The sequence below is a fragment of the Labeo rohita genome, chromosome 5, assembly GCF_022985175.1.
Source record: "Labeo rohita strain BAU-BD-2019 chromosome 5, IGBB_LRoh.1.0, whole genome shotgun sequence".
NCBI lineage: Eukaryota > Metazoa > Chordata > Actinopteri > Cypriniformes > Cyprinidae > Labeo > Labeo rohita.
Genome location: NC_066873.1, coordinates 7710940 through 7731575, shown reverse-complemented (window position 1 = coordinate 7731575; position 20636 = coordinate 7710940). Strand labels below are relative to the sequence as shown.

The following is a 20636-nucleotide window of genomic DNA, read 5'->3' as shown; positions in this document are numbered from 1 at the left end:
TTATGGTTAAATATATTTTTCTAGACATTTCAAAAGATATTCCATTTACTGTTTGTCAACACATTGATTTTTTTTTGGATTTATAATACATTTGGTTGTATTGCAATCTTATTAAACTTAACTTGACTATAACAATAAAATAATTGTATGTAGGAAAGTAGAGTCCTGTGCTTTTATGGTCAGTCTGAAATCAGCTGCTTTGCTGAAATGTTGAACTGGGTGTTTTCAGTTCAAAGTTAAAGCAAGACACGGAAATTCATGTGTTTTTTTGTTTTGTTTTGTTTTTATTTTATTTATTTATTTTTTGTGGTATACAGCTCCCATAGCGATCTATGTATAAAACAACAATAATATAATATAATATAATAGTAAAATCATCCAAAATCCTCTGGAAGTATCTTCATTATGTGTTCCAATGCTTTTGGAAATTAGCAAAATTGGATTATATATAAAATCTTTCAAATCAAAGTAACACTGCACTTATTTTTTGTCCATACAGTATGTTACTGAATATTCAACAGTCCATTTGGTGTGGTGACCTACTTCCTTCTTAAGCCATGTGAAAGGCCAGAGGACAAGATCTGAAAGGAGAAGTAACCATTATTAGTGACATTTATTAACAAAACTCACACTGGAGATGGTAAAATATTTCTTCACATATTGTCTGTGGCAGTTCTGAATGCTCAGTGAAAGGTAAATTAACTTCTTTTCTTGTTTTTAAAAGTAATTGATCTGACAAGCGAACAGAGTGTGACGACAACAAGCTTCACTGACCAAGAAGACACAAGCGTGGATGTTGATGTTTAAATCAGCACGATCAGGGATTTTGCTGCATCAGTTGCTGTGTTTGGCACTTTAATATTAGTGCATCTGTGTGTCTCTGGATTTTAATGTGTAAATCTTGCTCACTTGGACATGAAAATTATTTGGGAGCATCAAATGATGGATAAGTCAGTCTGTAACACATCCAATGGAAAACCTACTATTCCACCAAAACCAAACCTTAATGCTTCACACCAATCAAGCCAATTTGGTTCCTCTAGCAGAGTGGCTCATGTTTTGCGTAACTTTGAACAAGGAACAAGCAAGCAAACGGCAGTAAACTACAACAGTAAAGTAAGAAGAAATATGAGCCAAGATGGAAGGTCTGTAGTAGTTGGAGCTAGATTGTCATGTCCACCCAGGACAAAGGACCAAACAGAGGATATATCTTCATTTTCAAGACTCAGAAAAAGTGGACAGATGCTGGAGGAAAGAAATCTTCAACTAGCCGTAAATGATGTGGATGTGAGTCGATCAGGTAGTGAACGTTTTGAAATCTGTTTCTATCGTGTGTACTTTATTGTATATGCCTTAATATGAAATGATGCTGAATGATGTGATTGTTTTTATTTTGATCTTACTATTATTGATGTATGTTTATGTGATGTACGTCACATGACGGAGGTTTAAATCATTAAATTAAAACCATTTAAAGCCAACATAAATACAATGGGTACAGGATTTGTTTGTAAAATGTTTTCATATGATTTTTATTATTATTATTATTATTTTGAAAACCTTGTTTTTGTCATTGACCCAAATGTAGGTTAACTTGCAAGCAGGATAAACATGTTATGTGCAGTGAATTGGCTGCTGAGAGCATAAAACCAATTAAATTCAAGTGACATTTTAATGTTGCTTACTTTTGTACAACATAACATTTTTGTTGAGTTGCAACTTGATGTCCAGTGTTAAATGTGTGTCTTAAAGTCAAATTAATTAAGGGCCACTGGCTGGTTATTAAATACCTTGGCTAATCTGATTATATTCTCACCTACTAAAAAGGATGTAGAACTCTCGGCTCTGTTTAATACATTATACCATTTTACCAGAACAAAAAAAATAAAATCTGTGAAGAAAAAAGTAGATTCTGTCTGTCTGTCTGTTGATAAGCTTCATAAAGCACCTGTCTACCCTTATTTCCCTCAGCTCCTGATGGCAGTGAGGTGAATAATGTGAGTAGCACCATAGAGAATCATCAGGGCTCAACTACGCCTCCTACCCACTCAGAGGAGAAACACTGTCATTGCCTCTGCCATCTTCAAAGGCCTGGTATGAAACTGGTCTGGGTACCTTTACACAAAGAGAAAAATGACATGGATACTGTAATTGAAAAGAATCACAAACAGCGAAACAGAGAAAGTCAGAGGAATAAGGATGTTTTACACCAAACCAGCAATGAAGTCAGTTGTCCACAGAACAGCCCATCTCCCAATTCAAAACCCAAAGTGGTTCCTCCATGTATAAATTGTCAAAGCTTTCTACTTCACCACAGCCCTCACAAATTAGCAGAAAATGGATTTGCATATGCTGATGAGTCAATTCAAAACTCCAAACCCCCTTTACCACCAAGGACTTATCAGTCATCTGAGTATCAAAATACCCAACAGTATGCACAGCTGGAGCACACCGATGCCAATATATATTTGGATATTTTGCCATCAAATGACAATAAAGTTACCCCTCCCGCTGTTCCCCCTCGACCTCCCCCACGAGTTCCTTTACATCCTCCATCCCACCAAAAGACAAAGAAACGGTCTTCCCAGCCAGTGCTGGCATGTGTAGTCTCTCTTCGAGGCGGCGGTCTACCAATCAGAAACACCAGCAGCAGTAAGAATGGAAAATTGTCTCGCCCCATATCTATGCCAAACCCATCAGGTGAGTGCAGTAGAATTTCTAAAGATTGCTTTTTTACTAAAGCATAGCATACAACGCCGTTTCATTAGAGAAAAAAATGTGACTGTATTTTAGCATATGCACTTTTAAAGGTAGTGGCCACAGTTTTGCCACAGTGTTGATCCTACAAAAACATTCTTGTCAAATGAACTTGAACAAATGAACAGTCTCAAATGTCAAATAAACATAATCCTAAACCCAAACATTGTCTACCATATAGTAACACTGTCGAAGCCCTTAGCCTCAGCCCTAATACTGACCCCACCCTAATATTGATACGTCTAGATTTCTCAAAAGCTTCATGTTTGTTTTCTAGGTGAGAGCTATGAAAATGGCGATTTTGAAGAGTGGGAGTCTATTGACATGGATGCGTAAGTTTTACAGCATCAATAAGTTGTTCTTATTAAGTGTGCAAATTATTTAATGATTTCAAGAGGGCTCAAGAATTTCTAGCAGTCATTTTCAGTAGGTTTATCAGTAGGTTTTGGTCCTGATATATTAAAGATGTAGTAAGGAAAACACTAAATGTTTTTGATATTGTGTGCAAATGTAATGAAATGAAAATGAAATCTTTTGTTGATGTACTGTCAAATACATCTTTCCTAATGGGAAGTGAGACAGCCTGAAGTTACAGTTAGCTCTTCACATGATCATGACTTCCGTTTGTGACCACCTTTTTAGTGCACTCTGCAAACTAACTTTTTTGGTTACTTAAATGTGTCAAAATGTACACTGACCAAAATTATAAATTATAAAAAATTTTGTTTTTGCCCCCATTTTTCATGAGCTGAACTCAAAGATCTAAAACTTCTTCTATGCGCACAAAAGGCCTATTTCTCTCAAATATTGTTCACAAATCTGTCTAAGTCTGTGTTAGTGAGCACTCCTTTGCCGAGATAATCCATCCACTTCACAGGTGTGGCATATCAAGATGCTGATTAGACAGCATGATTATTGCATAGGTGTGCCTTAGGCTGGACACAATAAAAGGCCACTCTAAAATGTGCAGTTTTATTGTATTGGTTGGGGGGTTTGTGTATAGATCCTTGCAACATGGGGCCATGCATTATCATGCTGCAACATGAGGTGATAGTTGTGGATAAATGGCACAACAATGGGCCTCAGGATCTCATCACGGTATCTCTGTGCATTCAAAATACCATCAATAAAATGCACCTTTGTTCATTGTCCATAACATATGCCTGCCGATACCAAAACCCCACCATACTGCAGTCAGGTCAAGACCCAGATGAGGACGAGGAGCATGCAGATGAGCTTCCCTGAGACGGTTTCTGACAGTTTGTGCAGAAATTCTTTGGTTATGCAAACCGATTGTTGCAGCAGCTGTCCGGGTGGCTGGTCTCAGATGAGGTGAAGATGCTGGATGTGGAGGTCCTGGGCTGGTGTGGTTACATGTAGTCTGCGGTTGTGAGGCCAGTTGGATGTACTGCCAAATTCTCTAAAACGCTTTTGGAGACGGCTTATATGGTAGAGAAATAAACATTCAATTCACGGGCAACAGCTCTGGTGGACATTCCTGCAGTCAGCATCCCAATTGCACGCTCTGTCAAAACTTGTGACAGCTGTGGCATTGTGTTGTGTGATAAAACTGCACGTTTTAGAGTGGCCTTTTATTGTGGCCAGCCTATGGCACACCTGTGCAATAATCATGCTGTCTAATCAGCATCTTGATATGCCACACCTGTGAGGTGGATGGATTATCTCGGCAAAGGAGGAGCGCTCAATAACACAGATTCAGACAGATTTGTGAACAATATTTGAGAGAAATAGGCCTTTTGTGTACATAGAAAAAGTCTTAGATCTTTAAGTTCAGCAATGGGTGCAAAAACAAAAGTGTTGCGTTTATAATTTTGGTCAGTGTACATAAATGTAAAATGAATACATACTTTTATGACCCTCACAGCTATTTATTCTGATTTCCTTTTATACTGTATTTTCAACATCTTTTAAGTTGTAGTCTAAAAGCTTAATTTACACATCCTCTTTCTCTGAAATCTCCCTGACATACCAGCTTTTACGGATTTGAAAAAAAGAGAGGTTATATTTCTGACTAGCTGTTGCCATGTTAAGCTGATGTGGGTTTCTTACAGGATGTGTGACAAAACAGGAAGCCCACGGAGAATCTCAAGTGACTGGGAGCCAAACAGTGACTACGGTGAGATAATTAAATGAATGAAAAATACACACAGAGAGAGATTTTTCATCCGTTTCAGATGTTCAACCAAGCATTCTTGAAAACAATGTGTCATCCTCAGAACCTCTATATCAGATCTACCAGGCAAAGGTCTTGAAAGAAGCCAGTCAGATCCAGTCTGATAGCCCTGACTGCAACAGGAGGAGTGTTAGTGAAACCCTGGGTCTTGAGGGTCCCGGAGGGCTGGGGATGGTTGGCACCCGATCCAGGAGAGGCCCTGAAGAGATTACACTCTGGCAGGATTTACCAGTCGTGAAGGAAAGTGGAGTGTTACATAAACTCACTCGCACTGAAAAACAGAGACAAGAGGTGACAGTAATAGTTTACCACTATTAGAAATAACTTTACATCTTTGCCAACTTTCTTTGCCAAATTCAGCTTTGTTACTTTTCTTAAACTTTACGTGTGTTTTTAGAGTATGTTTGAGGTGCTCACCTCTGAGGCCTCCTACCTGCGCTCCTTGCGTGTTCTGAAGGATCACTTCCTGGGGTCACGGGAACTCAATGAGACTCTGGTCATTCATGATAGGAAGGCCCTCTTTTCCAACCTCTTGCAGGTCTATGAAATCAGTGAGAGGTGAGAAAGAGAGACAAGTTCGAGAGGATGACAAATGAAAGAAATGACAATTCTGTCATCACTCATTTACACTCTGCCAAACAATAACTATGCCATGGGGATGAATGCACATTTCTGTTGTTTTCAGGTTTATAGGGGATCTGCTGAAGCGAGTAGATGAGAGTGTGGTGATATCTGACTTGTGTGACATCATTTATGAGCACTCAGAGAACCATTTCTCAGTCTTTATTGATTATGTCCGAAATCAGCAGTACCAAGAGAAGACCTACAGCAGACTGATGTGAGACTTTTACCCATTATACATTTAAATATTTACACATCAAACAATTTTAAACAATTAAACATTGTTGTAGGGCATGTTGCTTATGTGTTGTTTATGTGTATGTGTGGTACCGGCAGGGAGAGTAACAGAGATTTTTCTCTTGTGATGAGGCGGCTAGAGTCATCTCCACTCTGTAAACGTCTGCCTTTCACATCCTTTATGCTTCTGCCCTTTCAGCGAATCACACGCATCAAAATCCTTATACAGGTAAAATACATATAATGTTAAAAAAAAAAAAAAAAAAACTGTTAAAAAAAGAAATTCCTGTAATTTTTCCAGTAAAAGTGAAATGACCAGACAATAGTTATTGGATTTGTTTCAACCTTTTGTAGAATATTCAAAAGCGCACTGCAAAGGGCACTAAAGAGGAGGAAACAGCTTCCAAGGCTCTGGCTTCAGTGTCTAAGGTAAAATGATCAAAATCAACATTGATCCTTGAATTTGATTGACTGAGTGCTGATGAAAACATGGAAGTGTGTACATCTTAATCACTGTTTTTAAAATCTTAAAATACATTTTTAATATTATAAAATGTTTTACAAATATTAATTAATTCATAATTTTTTACAACCTACACTATAATTTGTTTAAGTTCAAGTTATTTGATATTTTCTGCATGATCTGTATTTTAGTTGCAATACACTATGCAATTTGCATATTTTTGCAGAAAAAAGATTTTAAAACATTAATAAGCAGTGAAAGAATAAAGAAATAATTAAAGTGCAAGAATTTCATTCTTCATTCTGATGCGAGTTGTATTGCCCTGGTATATTTGACGTTTTATTTTTTATTTTTTTTATGTTTATGTCATGTTGCTGATTTCATAATAGCTTCACATTATATATATTGATGCTCCTGTAGTGAAATAAATGTGAAATGGGCAACTAACACTAAATCTCACTTGTCATCATTCTTAATTATAGCTAATCACGCAGGCAAACACCCAGGTGGGGCAGATGAAACAGATGGAGGAGCTCATTCAAATCTCTAACAAGCTGGAGTTTGACAAACTCAAGGTCTGTAAATGCATTACTTCACTAGTCATATGAAGAAAAAAAAAAAAAAAAAAAAAACACTCTTACATTTGAGTTTCCAACACTTTCACTACATTTGGAGAACCTCATCAGCAACAATATTAAAACTAGCCGCCTAATATCACGTAGGTCCCCTAATACTGTCAAAACTGCTCTGCTGTGTCAAAGCATGGACTCCAAAAGACATTTGAAAGTGTCTTGTGGAAATCTGACATCAAGACACTGGTCAGTGTCTAAGTCACTGAGATCCATACACTTGTTTCTGCTTCCAGCAAATTAAATTCAAGAGCTGACTTGCTGTCTGCTGCATTCACGCCATGTTGTAATTCCGAGATGAAAACGTGACATTCTACTCTGAACTCTGAATTTCTATGGCAACACTATCAACGGCAAAGCCCTTACATGCTCCTGAACTCATAATTACAACTTGTAAACTCGGAATGTTCTGAGAGTTTGGACCAGTGACAGCTGCACCACGTGACCACCGCCAGGTTCATTTTGGCACTTCGTATATGACCCATCCCTTACCAGGTGCCACTGTAAAAAAAAAAAAAAAATCAATTATTATTCACTTCAGCTGTCAGTGGTTTTAATATTGTGGCCGATCCATGTACATTATTATTTTATTATGCAAAAAGAAATATTCAGTTATTTTGGCTATTTGTGTTTCTTGTTTTCTACAGGCCATTCCAATTGTTTCTAAAACACGCTGTCTAGAAAAACAGGGAGAACTACAAGTGCTGTGTAAAAGAGGATCTCTATTCAGCATCCGCAGCAAATGTACCCCCGTGTACATGTTCCTCTTCAATGACCTTCTCATTCTTACCACAAAGAAAAGGTTAGAGGCATATGGCTATTGAGGGGGGATGATGGGGGATTGGAGGCTTGGAGGCAACATGGAACCTGGCCAACCATGGATCACTCTTATTTAATTAAAAAAAAAACTCTTTTTAAAAGCTCTGTGACCAATAAAAGTTTATAAAAGTTCATAATTCTTACACCTTTTGTTCTTCTTGATAATCTTCACAAAGTTTATGAATTTTAAAGCCTAAGTGCCATCACCAGACATAAAAAGATACAGTTAGGCTACAAAGAACTAACTCATGAATTTAGTTCTAACTTTAATTTAGTTAAACTTTGAATTAAAATAATCTGCAAGGTGCAAGTATAAACAAATGTTCCTGTGGCACTTTATATAATAAGTGAGTTGAGGAATCTCTGACCTCATGTCATCACCTCCTGACCTTTTTTGACTCTCTTCTCTCTCAGTGGCTGTCCAGACCGCTTTGTGGTGATCGATCATGCTCATCGGTCTCTGGTTCAGGTACAAGCCACAGAAAACAATCTTGGACAACACTTGGATCACTGTTTCTGTTTGACCCTCCTGGAAAACCATCGGGGTAGCACCTGTGAACACTTGCTCAAGGCTAATACAGAGTAAAATGCATATAGCTCAGCAGTTTTATTCATACTAGCCAGACAGAAATCACTGTCATTTACATTTTTATCATTCTGACCTGTCTCATTCTTTTTAACACCCTCTTCCCAGGTCAGATATGCATAGGTGGATGGCTGCTTTCCCATCGATTAAAGCAGCACTCGGGGAGGAAAAGATTTATGAGGACTGGGGTGAGGTTTCAATTCATTACCTCACAGACACTGTGGAGAACATCATACAATGCAGTAGCATTATCTTTTAATGGAATTTCTCTTCCAAATTGTAAATAATTGCTCATTCATGCTACTGTATACTATATATGCCCAAATGTTAAACATTTTGCCATGGAACACAGCAGAACATTTGATTTCCATACAGTGAAAGTGAATGGTGGGTCTGTTTAAAAAAAAAAAAAAAAAAAAAAAACACTTAGCGGAATTATATTCTGGATAAGGTCTCCTTAAGAGACAGTTTATTCTCCATATATAGTTTATACACAGTATATAATGAGCTATATTGTGTGGTTGTACTAGTTTTTGCTACATTGTGGGGACCAAATAGTAAAACCTGAAATTTTGTGGGTCCCCACAATGTTAAAAATTATTAAAAATAGTAAATGGTGTTTATCTGAAAGTGTAACGATACAAACATGTTTTCTGTGAGGGCTAGGTTTAGGGTTAGGATTGGGTTAGGGGATAGACAATATCGTTTGGTCAGTATAAAAACTATAGAAGTCTATGGAAAGTCCCCACAATTCACAAAAACAAACGTGTGTGTGTGTGTGTGTGTCTGTCTGTCTGTCAATCAGACTGTCCTCAAGTGCAGTGTATCAGTCATTATGTAGCAAAACAGGCAGACGAGCTTAGTCTGGAGCCATCTGATGTCATCAATGTGCTGCGCAAAACCAGTGAAGGTACAGTTAAAATAAAATCCCCCCCCCTTTTTTTTTTTTTTTTTTTTTTTTTTTTATAAATCAAAACTAAAATTGATTTCCATTTTGCTCATTAAGGTTGGTATGAAGGTATGCGTCTCTCTGATGGAAAGAAGGGCTGGTTTCCAGCAGAGAATACATTTGAAGTAACCACTGATCACCAGAGACGGCGGAACGTGAGGGAGAAGTACCAAATCGCACAAGCAACCAGTCTGAACACTCCAAGTTGATTCTTATGTCCTTGCTGCTGATCTTATTTGCCCTTAGTCTCCAATAGCTTCCTGTCACTCACCCACACACACACACACACACACACAAAGACTATGAAATTGTCTGGCACACACATTCATTTCCTATTGAAGCAGGAAGCTTGGGCTAATTAGTAATCCCCTTACTATCATTATCTTTAATGAACATCAAGAAGTTTTTAAAAAGGTTCAGAAGGAAGCCTGGATTGTGACAAATAAATTTTATTGGACAGATCTGCTGTTGTCATGAGGTGACTAACAGGACAAGCCCGTTCCATTATGCTGTCAGGCTCCAACTTCAGCTCCATAGACACAGTGCAGGCAAGTTTTTTGCTAGTCTTCTTCAACTTTACTGACACCTATCGCCTTGGATAAAGCATAACACAGAGGTTCTTGATAATCAATGCCTATGCAGAACACCCTATTCAAAGGTCACCCAATACAATGTTTACCAATATGAGTAAAATTTCTTCAAAAAAAGGGCAGATTTAGCCTTAGTTAATACTTCTAGCACATTTAATTTCTTTTCAAAAGTATAAACAATTACCTTTAGGGGTGTCATCCTCCAACTGGCAGTGAGTACATTTTTTGATCTGTAAGAGTATAATGAATAAAGAAATTAATTAATCTTTAAGCATGGGTGTACGTAAAGTTATATTAATCTTAACAGCCTATTAGCCTTTCGGATAACAGCACTGCAATTAAGGATTATGCACTGTAATAGTCAGGATTGCCAAACTGTCTTAGCTGAACCTCTACAATGTAAATAATCCTAAGTACTACTTAAAAAGAAATGTTAACCTTTCAATAAATTAATGTTAATGATATTACCCTAATGATATTCACCTTCTCCATACTTCCCATATCTTTTGTTACTGAGAGCAAAGGCTGCGTGTTTACAACAGTACTTCAGTCAGTTCATATATCACTTGGTAGAAGGCAAAGTAGGCAAATACCAAAATGTGACATGCCCTGTGACATGTTTCACAACCAATGCATGTTGAGAGAAATCCTAATGCCCAAGTATCAATCTCAGTAGGTTTTATACCTGTTAGGATTGTTATCTTGTGAGTGTATGGTCTGTTCCTTACCTTTGCCCTCTGGATGCCTTGTATGAGAGTGTGTGTGTGTGTGTTTCATAGGTAGAAGTGTGGGAGAATGGGATGGCAGGTAGATGGAAAGAGTGCGATTTCCATTTTCCGGATGGACACAGCCAAGTGGAACTCTAAACCCAACAGAAAGACACAAAACTAACTAATGTACATAGTGGGATATACAAACAAATATACTTTATCAGATTCATACATTTATACACTTGAACTACATTTTTTCTGAGGCCTAAATTTCAAACTTCAATAAAGAATTTATCTGAAATTTTATTTGCCTAATTACTCAGGGATCCAGTCAATCCACATCATAGCCCTATCGAGTTGTTTAGTATCCATTTAACATTCTCTATAATGCATTTCTGGTCTTTTCTGTGACTTCTTCCTAACATTAGGCAGAAGACAGTAGTCATCTCTCAAATTGTGCGCTACAAGTTTATGATTAATCCATTATAAAGGGGGTTTACCTATAACGTGGTTGAGGTTGGCTGAGGGGTCTTAGGTGTGGAGGAAAAGGAGGCACGTTTCTCACCTCATTCCTGTAAATCACCTGATCACCATCGTGCTGCAGGTTAAGGATAAATTTTATAAATTATAAAGATGGATTTCTGCAAAGAGGTGATATCTATTAAAACAAAGTTTTGAAATACTGACAATTGTCAAAAAGATGAATATTTATCTTAATATTATAAACAACAGCTGAAACTGCTTAAACCGTTAACAGCTTTTCAATGGGGGAAAAAGGATCTAAATGTTAATTTAGACAGGTGTTCCACTAGCTCGATTAAACTAGAAACTACTCTTACTGTTGCGACAGTGCCACAGGAGTCTATGGAGAAACTGAATATGGCTCTGGAATTGTCCGTCTCCAGTGGTCTACAGGCAGGATCCAAGAGGGCTGTGTGATTAGGGTTCACTGGGGGAGAAACACCAGCTGTGTCAATCATCACCACCATTCTTCCATCAGGCAGGCACACTGTACAGAGAAGAAACAGGAAGAAAAAAAAAAAAAAAAAAAGAAGAAAAGTTATTTCAAAAAAATTTTTAATGTTTACTGCACTGTACACTGTGTTTACTACGTGTATGTGCGTGTGTGTGGGTTTGGTTATATATCTTGGTGGGGACTTAAACCTGAAGACCCACTCATGGGGACTCATGTCACGGTGGGGACCTAAATTGAGGTCCCCATGGGTACAAAAGCTTATAAATCATACAGAATGAGTTTTTTTTAGAAAGTAAAGAACAATTTCCTCCGATGAGTAGGTTTAGGTGCAGTGTTGGTGCAGGGCTACAGAAAATATGGTTTGTACAGTATAAAACAGATTCTCTTTAGAATTGATAGGCCTTTTTCACAGCCTGCATTCGAAAACCGTAAGTGTCGAGTAGTTGTGTAAAAATAACTTCCACTGTAGCCTATATGAATGGCAATGCCCATAGCATGGGATGGTTCTGATGTTTCCAATCATTAATCGGGTATGGCGAAATAAGGAAAAATGTTGTCATGATATTCCGACTGCATATCATATTATATTATATAATATATATATGCAAGAATAGCATACAAAGCACATCACATTAAAGAGCAATGAAATTGTCATTCAACAGGTGTTTATTATGATAACAATGTTACATTGCGCAATAATAAAAACAATAACGTTAAAAATAAAATTGTCTGTCATTTAAATTATGAAATGTGTGTCAGAATATCATAACATTTTTCCTCGTTTTGTCATACCGGATTAATGATCGGAAACAGTGTTTAATGTGTTTTGATAAAACATCTTTGATGAATTGTTCATTAATACATGCATAAACACGCTCACGAAGAAGAGTGCTGAAGAGCACTTGTGAGTCCTGTAATTTCACCTCGGCTCAGCATGCTTTTATGAAGCGAGATTAAATGTAAACACAGCCAACTGTCAACACCCTTGTAATTCACTTCAATCTTTTCGAATTGTATGAATAATTATTTTAGGTTTAAGTGCATGTAAGGTTTTGGGAACAAGCAGAGCACGGCTGTTTGTAAAGCAAGCAGTGCCTTCTGAGCTTATACAGATTCGCAATGTGTTCAGGAAAGAAAAAAAAAACAAAAAAAAACAACAACCTCAAAATCGATGCTGAATCATTTCTTGATTCGTGTTGCTATATATATCAACACGAATCAAGAAATGATTCAGCATCGATTTTGAGGTTGTTTTTTTTTTCTTTTTCTTTTTTTTTCCTGAACACATTGCGTACATACACATATACATATATATATATATATATATATATATATATATATATATATATATATAGATAGATAGATATTAAGCAGCCTATGTTATTAAACTACACATCATACTTGCCTGTTTAGACAAGTACCACATATGATGTCAAGAAATATTTTAATACAATAATTTCCTGACATCATATCATGTATGGATAAAGTGTCCATCAAGAATACAATAGTTTCTATAAATTACCCAATAACTCTTTCACAGGGAACACACAGCGCTGCACGTGAGTCTGTTCTTCTGCTGTTTCCAGATGAACTAAACTCACCAGCACACTCACTAACAGACCTTGCAGTCCCAAGCCCTAAGAGACAGAGGAAAGCATTACATTGATCTTTCAGTCTTAAAATTATTACAGTTCATACCAATCTTGTTGCTACATCTACTTCAAATAAATAATAACTGGTCTTGGGCATTTCCTGTACCTCATAGGCCATACCAGGCGCATAGAGTGGAATTTCCAGGCTAAGGTAGAGCTCATGGGGATCCAGAGAAAATCCCCCAAGCTCCACCAGCTCCCAGTCAAGCTTCATCCCTCCTACATACAAACTCCACTCAGAGGAGTCTATATTACCGTAGTAAGCCAATGTACGCACACCCTGGATTGTACAATCGCCTTCAAGCTTGGGCAAGACTGAGAGACATAAAAGACACAGGTAAAACAAATGCATTCTGGAATTGTACTTGGGACTTTTTCCTTGTGTTTTGTATTCACATTTTTTAGGACACTTTCACACTGAAAGCGGAGTTTAAAACAGAGTATGATTCCCATAAATACCTGGTAATGTGAACACTATCATGAGGACCGCAGTACTGAACCAGAGACTACATGCAGGAAGTGGTTTGAGTTTGGTTTCACTAGTACTCAGTTGTGCACCTCAGTGTACTTTTGCATTACAGTGTATATGCTCAGTGTACTATTTCGCAAAATAGTATGCAATAACATTCAATGTATGAGAATATTTTTAATGAAATAGATAAGCATACGCACACCATACGAGGTGCAGGTCAGAAAACACCAACGTTTCATAAAGACATGTAACCACACACTCACTTGCAAAGAAGATTCTTTATTTTACCAACGTTTCTGCATAAAGCCAAACATTACATACCAACATCCTGCAGCTTTGCCTCAACAGTAGCAGAATAGTTGTAGATCTCTCCATCAGGAAACATAATGAAGGAAAAGACTCCATAAAGAGTGTATTTCCTAAACCGGTCTCCTAAATACTAAACCAACAAAGAGGGAGGGAAGCATTCCTTATTAAAAGAGGGAGGGAGGCATTCCTTGTTAAAATATCAATTAAAACACTGGCAAACAGTGCATGTGATATATTACCGTTTGTGAAATGAGTGGATGAGAAAAGGGCATCTGAAACAAATACATGTAGGTGTTATTGGGAAATGGATTTTGAGAGAGACGAACTCCATTCCTTTCCATTTCCTCCCAGAGCACTGGCTGGCCTGCTACAGTCACATTCCCCAAAGAAACATCATGAGGAAAACAGCACAATGAGATGGAAAACTCCCTCTGTGAAGGAACAGTCTCTACAATGGCAAAAAGAGACACACACATACAAACACCAGTCAGATGGTCTTGTCTTCTGCAAGTAGGCAGTTATTTGCCAGAATGCAAAGTGGACCAGACTTCACGTTGATAGTCAAAAGTCTGGCCATAAAAGACAAAAGTAACATGTAGCAGTTAGAGAACAGGGTGCAAGCAGATTGGTTTGTGTTCTCACTATTAATAAGTGTGACTGGTCGGGGCAGGTGATAAATAAAAAGTGCTCTGAATGTCCGCTGCTGAGTCAGACTCCATGCTGTATCCTCCCATTCGCGCAGTAGGAAAACATCCACAAAATATGACTGAGAGTACAGTCCATCAATCACGTGACTCTGACCAAGCACAGGAAAAAAGATGGTTGTAACAGAAACACTAAATTCAAAATGTTCATACTTGAGTAATTGAAAAAGTGGAAAATGTTATACTTTTCAGCTAAACACCGAGTTAAGATGATTTCTGGGGTACCTTGATGAATCCTCCTTCAGCTCCAAATGGAATACGGATCTCCAGAGTTCTATTGTTGTTGTGAATCATGTAACCACGCTGGTGGGCAACACACTCAGACAGGTACTGCCCCCCAACACCCAACTTAAGACCCTTTTCTATGAAGGGAAGATGGACCAGAGTGGGGAGGTCACGTGGTAGTGACCACAATACATCAGAGCCATCCATTCGAGCCTGACCTAAGAGAGGATTTGAGGAAGAGATAAGCTGGAAAATAACTAAGGGGCTCAGTAGAGCATTTGCATGAAAGATAATTAGGTTTGGACATGTAGTACATCAGTTTATGAGCTACATAATTGGAAAAAATGGGGGTCATCAAGAACAACATACTCATGGTGCAGGCCACTGACATGTCCACAGTCAACAGGGTCCATTTGATCTTGTACAAGATGGTTGCACTGACCACTTCCACGTCAGTCTCACCCCACTGAAACCATTCAGACAAAATGTGATTTTCATAATTTCCCATTCTGAAAATGAAATTTAGGCTTGCATCTAAAAACCATCCCCGACCTGTTGCGTGTATGCCAGTTTGGATCCGTAGGCACAACGCAGGAGGATGCGAGAGTCGGTGGTGTTAATGTGGTAGCCCAACAAGTGTGCCATTCTCACTGGAACAGTCTCCTCCCTTATGCCACCCTCCTGACTCGGTGCTGGTATACGGAACACCACCCTCCATTCCCTCAGACCCTCACCCAACTCCTAAGAAGACCAGAAAACATAATACGCATTTGATAGCTTATGGGCCTCACCCAAAACACACACACACACACACACACACACACATGTTGGGTTTACATGTTTTATGGGGACATTCCATAGGCGTAATGGTTTTTATACTGTACAAACCGTATTTTCTATCACCCTACACCTACCCTACACCTAAACCTAGCCCTCACAGGAGACTAGGAGACCATTAAAGTCAGTATAAAATGGAAGTTGTGATCATCTTGTCCTCTATTGTGACATATCTGAATGAAATAACTTCTCAAACAAGGAAAAATAAAAATGGGTGGAACATGATTTTGTCCATCAGGAATTGATTGGATCATTTGCTATTGTGGCACTGTCATTTGCTATTGCATTTAAGTAATAGGTTATTGTCCCATGAGGCTGAAAGGTGAAGTTACATTGAATATATATATATATATATATATATATACATATATAAATATGAGATATTAGTCATGTGAAAAGTTAGGACACCCTATTGAATTTCATGGTTTTCTGTATCAGGACATTATAAATATCTGGTCCTTGGCAGGTCTTAAAATTTGGAAAATAAATCCTCAGTTAAACATCATCGCATGACAAATCACACAGTGTCATTATTTATTTAAGAAAAATACAGCCAAGAGGGAAAGGCCATGCGTGACAAAGTTAGGACACCCTATGAGTCCATTGCCTGTAGATCCACTTTTAGCAGCAATAACTTGAAGCATTATCACATTGTTCTGGAGGAATTTGGACCACTCTCCTTTTCAACGTTGTTCCAGTTTATCGAGGTTTTTGGGCATTTGCTGATGCACAGCTCTCATTACAGCATTTGAGTCAGGATGAGCTCTGGACTTGGACTGGGCTATTGCAACACCTTGATTCTTTTCTTTTCAGCCATTCTGTTGTAAATTTACTGGTGTGCTTGGGATCATTCTCCTGTTGCATGACCCAACTTTGGCCCAACTTTAGATGTTGGACAGATGCCCACACATTTGACTCTAGAATACTTCGATATACAGAGGAGCTCATGGCCAACTCAATGACTGTGAGGTGCCCAGGTCCTGTGGCTACAAAACAAGCCCAAAAATATCAGCCCTCCTCCAGCAAGCTTGTCTTTTTGTATGAGATGTTTCTGCTGATATGCTCTTTAGGTTTTCACCAAACTTGGCGCTGTGCATTATGGAGATAACTTCTCCACTTTGGTCTCGTCTGTTCAAAGGACATTATTCTAGAAGACTTGTGTTTTGTTCAGACGCAACTTTGCAGACCTAAACCGTGCTGCAATGTTTTTGTTTTTGTTTTTTTTTTTTTTGATAGAATAGGCTTTCTTCTGCCAAGCCTTCCGAACATGCCATTTTGTCTCATATTTTTCTAATGGTATTGTCATGAACTTTATCATTTAACATGTTTTTAATAACTAACGTTATTTTTGTCACATACAACAATAAAACTGTTTTTGTATTATAGTAAGGGCGAAGTTTAGGGTTGGGGTAGGTGTAGACGTCCAACAGGTAGAACAATTCATTTCATTGTTAGTTTTCGGTCTGAGCTGTATCCCTTCTAGCCACAACCTCCTGGAAGAAGAAGTGTCCGTTTTAAATGTCTTCCACTTGTGAATAAACTTCAAATTGTTTGTAAATGGCCGTATTACTTCTTCTCAGATTGATGGCACCAACAATTGTTTCTTTAAGATGATTGCTCATGTCTTACCTCCTTGGCATTGTGTTAACACACACCTGAAGGCTCCAGACCAGCAAACTGCCAAAGCTTATGCTTTCATAGAGGCGCTCAGACTTGCTGATGATCAGTTAATCAAAGGTATTTGATTAGCAGTGTTTGACTGTTATTTACCCTCTTAATTCCAATGTTAACAGTAACTGTGTCCATCTTTGTCACACATGGCTTTTCCATTTTGGCTTTATTTTTGTTCAGTAAATAATGACACGATGCAATTTGTCATGTGTTGTTGCTCATCTGAGGTTTTATTTTCGAATTTTTAAGACCAGCCAAGGATCTTTTTTTTTTGTGATGTCCTGATACGGAAAACCATGGAATTCAATAGGATGTCCTAACTTTTTCACAGGTAATATAAATATAAATATAAATACTGTAATATAAATATAAATATAAATATAAATATATCATATAATAATGTGCATCAACAGCAGAACCAAACAGAACTGCAATGTTTGAGTGGCCCAACATAGTCGTAAAGTCATAAAAAAAATCATTTCACAGCAGCTTTACAGAAAGACATAATGTTATCTTGCCTTAAAATAAAACAATGATACAGGTGATCCTCCAGATTTTAGATCTTGCTATACTGCACTAGTCTAGCACATAATGCTGTAGTGCATTAGGTACATGTCAGAGTGTTCAGGCAAATGAGATATATAAACTATTTATTTATTAAAACGTAATATTTTCCAAATTTAATTAGCAGTCATTTAAGATAAAAATTTGAGAAATATAGGTTATGACTTTAATTTCAATTAGTGGCATCTCTGATTCTAAGCCAAAACACTACATGATGCCATTCGTTATTATGGTTGAAAATTATTTAAATATTATAGCAAACATATTGTTTATAATTTGGTCAAGATTTTGGTCATTTAAATAGAGCCAGAGGTTTTGGTTGTAGCAATTAAAAATACATTGGAAGAACCTCGTTCCACGCAGCAAAATCCAGTTCTCCTCTGACTTTATAGCAAGCCTAGTTCAATCAATGGTGCAAGACTGTCTTAGGATTTGACCACGTTTTTGATCAATCGATGAAAGGTAATTCTATTAATTCAATTCACAGGTGCTGGTAGCAATGATATAAAGTGGATTATTCAAATACATTCATTATAACAGTAAAAATGCTCAGAGTCTCTTACCACAGGGGCTGGTGTTACCCATGGTGTGCCTACGTAATTATCAGGAGGCGGAAGTTTCAGCACAGACACCTGGGGGGAATGAGAAAGCACCACAGAACTTGCGTTTCCACACAACATTTTGTTTACATCAGGAAATTTACACTTGATAACATGAAAGATAAGATATTTGTTCCACCTCTATGTAGTTCTGCTCACAGACAAGCTCCCGAGGTCCCCATGGGACTTGAAGAGGGCAGATGAGCAGTAAAGGGTAGGATTTCTCTTCCCCATTTGAGTCCTGATTTATAAACCACACCATCAACCGAAATTCAGTCTCCCTCTGAAACAAAAAGTAATCAACACTGCTATTGTACTCTAAAGTTTATCAGTTGTCATACAACGTAATTTTATCACCATAAAAATATCCCGTCTGTAGTTGCTGGATATTCACTGAAAAAAAAAAAAAAAAAAACAAAAAAAACAAAAAAAAAAAAAAAAAAAAAAAAACACACACAACAACAACAACAACAACAACAACAACAACAACAACAACAACAACAAGCAACAATGGTTATCACATATAATGTGACGGCATATTGTGGTAAAATAGAAAGGCAAATGATTTCTGAAATCAGCCATCCTGACTATAAAACATGGCTAATACTCGTATATAGACAGTGCACAGGGACGTACACATCAAGTCAGAACACCTTCAAGGGAACACACAACACTGCAATAATTCAATAAACTTAACACATCAGTATTACTGATAACTACATAAAAACAAACAAAACAAACAAACAAAACAACACAACAACAAACGTATTTAAATAAAACATAAAACATATGTGATGTCATGCAGGGATTTATGGGAATATCCTTTCACTGTTTTCACCATAAATTATATGCCAATTCATTTTTTTTTCTTGCGAAAAATTAAATTTACTGTAAAACACAGTTAAATTTAATACAATGTCAAACCATTTACAGTTAACCAATGTTCGGAAAAGCCTCATTTTGGGTGACCTTTCTTATGTGTTTCTCACCTGGTTCTCCACTAGACAGGCCAGGTAGGAAACACGCAGCAGCAGGTCACCCCAGGAGTCAAAAGCCATAGTATAGCCACACTCTGCTGCCCACTGACCAGAAACCTCATGGACCTCAGAATCTGCTGTAAGAGTAAATAAAATTACATAATTTCTGTTACCAGTTACAGGGTGAATTAGGGTAATCAGGGCAATGCTTTTGCTCCATCATAAGTCAGTCTACTTCCGTATTACGAATAAGGTCAAGAAAATCATAAAGTAGTTGTTTTGCCCTGTTATTAAGGTATCATTTGTTGGTTATCAAGTGTTGTGGTGACTTTACAGTTGCAGTCAAAATGACAAAACTGTCCTAGATTCCCTTTATTCACCCACCTATCATACTTCAAACCAGGACGAACTCAGGTTATGTAGCTAGGTGTCTTACAATTTAACAATAAAAAACATTCAGTCAAAGCAAGGAGATTGAGGAGTAAAAAAAAAAATACCTTGAACATCAAACCTAAATTTGTGACCTAGGAAATTTGAGTTGACAGACAACCAGAAATGACGATCATGGCACTCTGTCCTGAACATACCTAAAAACAAACACATCTTTTAGACTAGCATATCACTTTGTATTGTCCATAGTGCAAATGTTTATAGAAAAACATTCGATTTTCTTACCAATAGGTATGGAATCAGGAACGAAGATAGGACATAAACCAAACAAAAGAAACCTGAAAAACGCAACATTTCACAATTTTACATTTTTAATGTATAGGTAAAAGGCAACGCAAAACAAGACAACAGAAATCTATAATCTCAGCAATATAACGTCTTCAAAATATATTGAAAAGTTTCATTATTAGGGACAAAGCAAAACTCACCACAGCAAATAAACGTAATACATGACCATAAAGAAAAAAATCTGCCAACTGTATGTGAACTTGAGTAGAGCAAAAATGATTCTCCAAAATTTTTAACCCGATGATCTCAAGTGTTTTCGTTTCAATAGATCAGCAGTCGCATGGCACTTCGTTTTGACTGGGAAGAGCACCTGTCAGATTGGCTTAGTTAATCAATTAGGTTAAATCACGTGGTCCT

At 37.5% G+C, this 20636-nt stretch overlaps 2 protein-coding genes across 4 annotated transcripts; one reads left to right on the top strand and one right to left on the bottom strand.

Annotated features, from left to right (window-relative positions):
* The first annotated feature begins 481 nt into the window (after positions 1–481).
* On the top strand, positions 482–10846 carry arhgef15a (Rho guanine nucleotide exchange factor (GEF) 15). Of its 2 annotated transcripts, XM_051111104.1 has the most exons (16): positions 482–640; positions 725–1300; positions 1972–2700; positions 3035–3089; positions 4830–4894; positions 4995–5242; positions 5349–5509; positions 5637–5789; positions 5909–6038; positions 6164–6238; positions 6755–6847; positions 7549–7703; positions 8135–8302; positions 8415–8494; positions 9112–9216; positions 9313–10846. In XM_051111104.1, the coding sequence occupies exons 2-16, from the start codon at positions 916–918 to the stop codon at positions 9462–9464; spliced, it is 2754 nt and encodes a 917-aa protein (XP_050967061.1). In that variant the 5' UTR covers positions 482–640; positions 725–915; the 3' UTR covers positions 9465–10846. The 2 variants fall into 2 exon arrangements, with proteins under 2 accessions (XP_050967061.1, XP_050967060.1); XM_051111103.1 differs by having other exon boundaries at positions 482–1300.
* Positions 9702–20608, bottom strand: LOC127166039 (uncharacterized). Of its 2 annotated transcripts, none has more exons than XM_051111105.1 (19): positions 20420–20608; positions 20217–20269; positions 20039–20128; positions 19554–19678; positions 18704–18847; positions 18529–18597; positions 15446–15634; positions 15263–15359; positions 14894–15111; positions 14607–14760; positions 14204–14412; positions 13977–14094; positions 13290–13498; positions 13054–13168; positions 11395–11564; positions 11056–11153; positions 10574–10707; positions 10030–10075; positions 9702–9848 (listed from the first exon to the last, which is right to left on the bottom strand). In XM_051111105.1, exons 1-18 carry the CDS (start codon positions 20446–20448, stop codon positions 10041–10043), a joined length of 2256 nt encoding a protein of 751 aa, XP_050967062.1. In that variant the 5' UTR covers positions 20449–20608; the 3' UTR covers positions 9702–9848; positions 10030–10040. The 2 variants fall into 2 exon arrangements, with proteins under 2 accessions (XP_050967062.1, XP_050967063.1); XM_051111106.1 differs by having other exon boundaries at positions 19554–19675.
* Positions 20609–20636: the final 28 nt, after the last annotated feature.